The sequence below is a fragment of the Furipterus horrens genome, unplaced genomic scaffold (genome assembly GCF_987537825.1).
Source record: "Furipterus horrens unplaced genomic scaffold, mFurHor1.1.pri manual_scaffold_4, whole genome shotgun sequence".
NCBI lineage: Eukaryota > Metazoa > Chordata > Mammalia > Chiroptera > Furipteridae > Furipterus > Furipterus horrens.
This window is the reverse complement of record NW_028327174.1, coordinates 175,579,901-175,586,912: the sequence shown is the minus strand read 5'-3', so window position 1 is coordinate 175,586,912 and position 7,012 is coordinate 175,579,901. Positions and strand designations below refer to the sequence as shown.

Here is a 7,012-nt window from a genome sequence, read left to right as displayed (position 1 = left end):
CAGAATTTCAGGGGTCAAAATAAGAAACCCAGAAGATTGTCCTTTCGCAGTCCCAACCCATAATGGTACACCCTATACCAAGTTTCTCTTGGTTTATAAGTATTGAGAAGCAAATGAGCAATGGATTTGTTAAAACACTGGGCTATTACTTGATGGTCATTAGACCCCCATTTGCCCACCTACTCCCTTTCCTGTGTTTCATGAGAAACCCTCACTACTATGCAAAGTGCCAACAGCCTCTAAGAGAAACAGACAAAAGGTACACTTTGGGGGACAGTCAGGATCACCCCAGCCTTAAACAAATGGCATAGAAAGGTCCTGGGAAGGAAAGATGAGGGGACCAAACAGACTCAGAATCCCCAAAAAGCAGTTTCGAGTCAACTCCAAGGTCAGATAGTGAACAAAATCATCTAGAAGCCTAGGGTAGACAACAGGGTGCCAAAGAGTGGCCAGGGGATGTGCATTTACTAGCCCAGTGGACCTAAAAGTAGAGTGATTCATTACTAACATGAGAGAAAGGTGAAAGACAGGGAGAAAGGGGCTCAGCATTGTTTAGGAGTCGTGGCCTGCTGGCTTGGAGTTACTCCCATCTATTGGGAAATTAAGACTAACAGTAAACATACTGAACTCTCAGGTTTGAACCTCTGGAGATCCCCAACACTGGGGGCAGTGTTTCAGTAAAGCTTGGGGGACAATGCCAGTGGAAATCTTGAAATGAAATCTGACATGGACTTGTTCCAGGCAGGACCCAGAGCTTTTCTCTGTGAGTTAAAGTTGCACCTTGTCACCCAGCCAGCCAGGAGAAAACAAAAACAAAACTAGAAATATTGTGCAGGGGACTTTTGCACCTAGCTGGAGGTTGACCAGATGACTACCTGGGTCCCTTCCATGCCCAAAACTCTGTAAAATATTCAGCAGCAAGAGAATACTGGTACAAAATGGATTTGCAAACAGAATGTAAGTTTATTTATTTTAATTTTTAATTGAAATCAATTCACAAATCATAAAATTCACCTTCTTAAAGTATACAATTCAGTGCTTTTCAGTATATTCACAAAGTTGTGCACCCATCACCACTATCATATTCCAGAGTACTTTAACCCCCCCCCCCCAAAAAAAATGCCATACCCATTAGCAGGTACTCCCCATTCCCTCCTCCCCTACACCCTGGCAACCACTAAACTACCTTCTGTCTCTATGGATTTGCCTGGTCTGGATATTTCATATGAATGGAATCATACAGCATGTGGTCTTGTGTGTCTGTCTTCTTTCACTCAGCATAATGTCTTCAAGGACCTCCATGTTGCAGCATGTGTCAGTACTTTATTCCTTTTTATGGCTGAAAAGTATATGGGATATTCTATGGAAACATTTTGTTTATTAACTCAGTAGTTGATGGACATTTGGATTGTTCGAGCTTATTTTAAAGGAATGAATGTAAATTCATTCTTTGCCCATTCCTTCCTTCCAGTGAAAGAAAATTAGTAGCAAAATGAAGAGCGAGCAAGCAAAATAGCCAATAGCTAGTTCTTAGAAAAGCAAAAGCACCCTTGATCTTTAGATTAAGGCAATGAAGAATGGAGATAAGATTTGGCACCCATCAAAACTCCTAATGCCTTCTAATCCCGTGTCTGAGGTGAGCCCATCCACTCAGCCAGCAGGCTAGTCCATTAGAAAGCCCTTGGATCAGCAGGAAGAACTAAAAGTCTGGATCAGTGGTTTCTAATCTATCTTCCAGGGATTCTTAAGGTTTCATGGAAGTAACTCAGGGCCTCCAAGGGGGCTGGGGTTGGAGCACAGAGGGACAGGACTCTGAGCCCAGCCCCCGTCCCTGCTGTAACTAGAGCAACTCTGATTTTGTTTCATTAATTGAGTTTCTAAGAGTTCATCTAGAACAAATAAAGGGGGTCCATGGCTACAAAAAAGTGTCTGGTGACCACCTGTAGGTGGTTGTGGAATCCTTGGACTAAAGTTGGGTCTCCCCAGTAGATGTTCTTACGAGTTCTTCTGTGGAACCTTGATAGTAACTGTCTTTACTTCCGTGTAGGCCTTAAGCCCATCCTCCCCCAGCTCCCTCCCAGAGCCAGATTCCTTAAAGCCTCCAAAGGGCGTGTGGCAGGTGACAATGTTATATGTGTTTACCCACACCGTCCCAGCTTGGAGTGCCTGTGTGAAGTACATGGCCTTGTCCAGGTCCCGGGTGAACACAGCAGCGGCCAAGCCATACCTGGTGTTGTTGGCCCTCTCAATTACCTCCTCAATTTTCTTGAACTTGAACAGGGGTTGCACAGGCCCAAAGATCTCCTCCTTGGCAATCCTCATGCCATCTTGCACATCACCAAAGACCGTGGGCTTGATGAAGAAACCACGCTCCCCAAAACGCTGCCCACCACAGAGAAGTTTTGCCCCCTCCTTCTGGCCAAGCTGGATATAGCCCAGGATTCGTTCAAACTGCTCCTTGTCCACCTGGGGCCCCTGCTGGGTGTCCAGCTCAAAGGGATTCCCAACTTTCCTCTGCTTAGCTTTCTCCACTGTTCTCTCAAGAAACTCATCATAGATAGATTCTTCAACGAAGGTCCGGGACCCCGCACAGCAGCACTGGCCCATGTTGAAGAAGAGGGCTTCGTGGCACTGCTCCACGGCGTGGTCCATATCAGCGTCAGCCAACACGATGCTGGGGCTCTTCCCACCCAGCTCTAAGGTGACTCTCTTAAGGTTGGAATCTCCAGCTGCCTTCTGGATCAGGTGGCCCACCTCAGTGGAGCCAGTGAAAGCAACTTTGTTAATATCCATGTGCTGGGCAATGGCTGCTCCTGCTGTGGGGCCATAGCCTGTGATGATGTTCACCACCCCAGGGGGAAAGCCTGCCTCCTTGATGAGGGAGGCCAAGTACAGGGCAGAAAGGGGCGTCTGCTCTGCAACCTTCATGACCACAGTGTTGCCAGTGGCAAGTGCTGGTGCGAGCTTCCAGCCCTGCATGACCAGGGGGAAGTTCCATGGGATGATCTGGCCACAGACACCAACGGGCTCATGCCGGGTGAAGCAGAAATGCTCACCATCCATGGGGATGGTCTTGCCGTGCCACTTGTCAGCCCAGCCAGCAAAGTACCGGTACACCTTGATGACTTCATCCAGGTCCAGGACATAAGACTCCTGGAAAGGCTTCCCATTGTCCAAGGTCTCCAGTGAGGCCAAGTAGACACGATCCCGTTCCACTAAGTCAGCCAGGCGGTTCAACAGGCGGCCCCGCTCGGAGGCATCCATCCGGCGCCATGGAGACCCCAGACGGAAGGCCTCGCGGGCTGCTTTCACAGCCCGATCCACGTCAGCCCGGTCCCCTTCAGCTACATGGCCAATGACCTCTCCCGTGGTGGGGTTGACTGTTGGAAAGGTCTTCTTGCTGACTGCATCTTGCCACTCATTGTTGATGAAGAGCTGGTTATAGCGGATGTCTGGGTTCTGGATGGGGCTCGGGAGGGCTGCTGCTGAGGAGTACTGGGCAGTCCTGCCTCGGAGGCAAAGCAGCCGGGGCACCAGGAAGCGCAGCATGCTGACTGCTCTGGAGAGGGACAGGAGAAACCAGGGCAAGCAGGTGAGAGGGGCCCAGGTGGGCCCCCAAAGGCCCACCAGCTCAGATGTTCCAAGATCCGAGCATAATGGGTGTCACCTCAGAAAACATGGATTGTAAGGTGTACAAAGGCCCTGAAGAACCCTCTGGTCCAACTCCATCATATCCCATCTATCCTCCAGCTCACCCCCTCACCTCTTCTGGGTCTTTGCTCCAATGTCACCTTCTCAGCAAGGCCTTCCCTGACCACCCTTTATAAAATTGCCATTTTCTTCACCTCTAGCACTCCATACCCTGTACCATGATTTATTTTTCCCCAGTGGACATACCACCTGGCATCTTTACATGCTTATGTTTATTTCTGCCTCTCCCCAATAAAATATCAGCTCCATGAGGGCAGGAATTCTTTTTCCTGTTTTGTTCATCATCATGCCCCTGCTGCCTAGTTATGCTTGCTACATGAATTTCCACAAAGGCTGTTAAACTGACCTAAGAAGGGAGTAGAAACCAAAAAGACTAAGAGACAGAGTTGTTCTCTTAGAGAGGGGCTGGCTTCACTTCACCTCTGTGCCTCAGGTGCCTCACATGTAAAATGCCTCACGGTACTACATTGAATGGGGTTGTACATGTAAAATTAGCCTGCCACACTCCACCAAGGGCATCAGAAACCAGCCTAGCCCCCCAGACACAGCTCTCGGCTTCACAGGGGTGCAACAAGTCCAGCAGCAGCTGGAAAGAAGGGCCTGTTTATTTCTTGCCAACAACCCTGAAAACAGGGTAGAGTTAAAACAGCAGCTGTAAGTTTTAAACAGTATACCAGATGTATTCAATGAAATTTAAACAGTGTATGAGGTCCCTAGGTTCACTGAAGAAGCCACTCTCCAGCCCAGACAGCAGGCCCGCCACGTTTACTCTCACTGGAGCCATGCCCCACCCAACAGCAAAAAGGACTTGCCTGACCCCTGACCCCCAACCCCCTACTCCCTATCCTCCGCCACTGGGCATGGAGAGGAGCAAAGAATTCACCCCCTCAAAAAAAAAAAAAAAACCACCCAACCAGGTTCTCAGCTCTATACAAATCAATGCTGCCCAGGAAAGCCATCGCTTGGGTGGAAGTTGAGCCAGCAAACCTATAAGGGGTGCACTAGGGTTCCACTCTGCTCAGGGCTCTGCCCCATGCTGGGGCAGAAGCAGCCTTAGGGCCAACAGGCCTGGGTCTGAGGAGGGAGGGGTCCACCATAAAGGGTGTAAGTAGGAATCACCAATCCATGGGGTGGGGGTGGAGAGGCTAAACAGGTGGGTGCAGCGGTCATAGATCACGGTTGGGAAATCCTTTATGCCAAGCCAAGACTGTAGCTACTCTAGGGGCCTCTATGCGGTCTGTCCTGGCACCTCCATGTGCATATAGGAAGATCACTGCTCACTGGCGCACCAGGCTTTACAGTTTGCAGGCTGTTTTCTCAGCAGTTAACTCAGAGGCACACCTAGCAGCCCTGGGGTAATTAGGGCAGGTAATAAGCCCCGTCTGGAAGAAGGCTGGGCATCAGAGAGGTTCAGGGACTCACTGAAAACACAGAGCAAACAAGAGGAGCTTTGGCCCAAGTTCCCACAGTCCTAGCTTTGTATTTCTTCCTGACTACGGATAATTTCTTTGCTTCCCTCTATTAGTGTCCCCTGTGCCAAGGACCGGACCTTCCGGGTCTTGAGTCAGGACCAGGAAGTGTCCAGCCTCACCCTTTCTGCATGGAGGGGCGCACATCCTGGCCTCTCAACTACTGGCTACCGACAGGGGCCCTCCGCTGATGAGGGCCGAGTGGGCAGGAGCACTGAGGTCCCCCTAACCCAAAGGTTTGAGGCGGAGGGGAGGTCTGCGTCCTCGGGACCCGTGTGAGGGCGAGGTCCTACAGTGCACTCCAGGCACAAAGACCAGGCCCCAGATGGGTAAGCCTAAGCCTAGAGAGGAAGCTTCCATCACGGTGCCGGGAGCTGCGCGCCGCTGGGGCGATCGGGGAGGAGAAGGGCAGCCCTTACCGGCGACGAGCTCGGGCTCACGCTCAGGTGCAGGTTCGCGCTTTTGCAGCTTCGTCCAGCTTTCCTCCGGGTGTTCGCCGCGGGCCCCGCCCACGCGCAGTCCAAGGGCTCAGCAGCCAATGAGGCTTTGCCTGCGCTGGGGGCGACACGGAATTTCGGCCGCAAGGTCACGGCCACTCCTCCCCTCAGGCGCTGGAGGGGCAGGGCTTCCGGTGGAGTGGCTCGGGCCCAACCCACTCACCCAGGGCGATCGCAAACCGAAGTGCGCTGTCCTTCGCCACGCGGCTCAGAGTTGGGGTCCTGAGGCGCTAGTTGGGATGTGGAAACGGAGACCCAGAAAGGGGCAGGCCTTCCCCAGGTCCCATAGCCACCTGAGCCTGGACACCAATTATACAGTGTTTTGCAGTTTTCCCTCCTGCACGATGCCCCTCGTTAGGTTGCCATCCACGACCCTCTCTTTACCCTCTTTTGTTACTCCCCTCTGTGTTGTTTACCTTGGTTCACCAATTTGTTTCCACCTTCACTGCTCTTTTTCCCGTTCTGTGAAGATAGTATATTTGTGCATTTTTAAAATGCATCTTTTGTGCTAAGGATAAAAACAAATTATACACAATGTAGAAAGCTTGGAAAACAGACCAGGATGAAGGAAAAAAATTACCTTCCACCCTTTCATCCTGTTGTGGACCAAGTGTGAGGACCAAACGGTTGGAGACAACCAAATTAGAATTTAAAGAGCCTTTATTAGCTGGCCAGCGACTACGCACTCTCAATCCACGCAGGGATTCAGGTGAGAAGCCCCGAGCCTCAGTACAAAACTGCTTATATAGTATAAACCTGTATCCTGGGTTGCTAGCTGGGGTAGTAGCACAACACAACCGTTGTGAAGCAGGGGTGGGGCTAAGGGTCTCTATGCTTGGCTGATGCGTGACACCGCAAAGCTAACATTCTGCACTTGTTTGGGGGCAACTGTTATTATGGCAGTTTGCCCGATACATGCAACTAACATTCTGTACCTGCTTGGGGGCAACTGTCACTTTGGGGGTTTGCAAAAAATTTTCTACTCTAGTTCAAGCTCCAGCACAATCCAAAAGTCGCCATTTATCTTGCTGGTATTTTTTCTCTGCAGTTTTTCAGTCTTTTTAGTTGAAACACAATGATATGGTCACTTCTATTTTGCTGTCTGCTTTTCTTTTCTTTTTTAACTTAGGGATTTCTTAGGAACTTTTTCTCATTTCACTCAGTATTTACGAGATGACATCATCGTCTCCAAGGTGGCATAGAATTCCACGGTAGAGAGGAATGTGGGCGGAAGTCTCCATCTTGTCGCTGTCATAAAGGACGCTAAAGTGGACATCCTCCCAGACCTCTCACTCCATCTCTACTGCACCCTCCTCCTGGCTGGAGAGGTTGGGA

General features: G+C 50.4%; 1 protein-coding gene across 1 annotated transcript; it reads right to left on the bottom strand.

Moving 5' to 3' along the window:
- Positions 1-939: 939 nt before the first annotated feature.
- Positions 940-5,754, bottom strand: ALDH1B1 (aldehyde dehydrogenase 1 family member B1). Its single transcript, XM_090274450.1, has 2 exons — positions 5,600-5,754; positions 940-3,559 (listed from the first exon to the last, which is right to left on the bottom strand). The coding sequence occupies exon 2, from the start codon at positions 3,547-3,549 to the stop codon at positions 1,996-1,998; it is 1,554 nt and encodes a 517-aa protein (XP_090130576.1). The 5' UTR covers positions 3,550-3,559; positions 5,600-5,754; the 3' UTR covers positions 940-1,995.
- Positions 5,755-7,012: the final 1,258 nt, after the last annotated feature.

Excerpts from the sequence above, each read along its gene's own strand:
- ALDH1B1 (XM_090274450.1), bottom strand. The coding sequence starts at position 3,549 with ATGCTGCGCTTCCTGGTGCCCCGGCTGCTTTGCCTCCGAGGCAGGACT.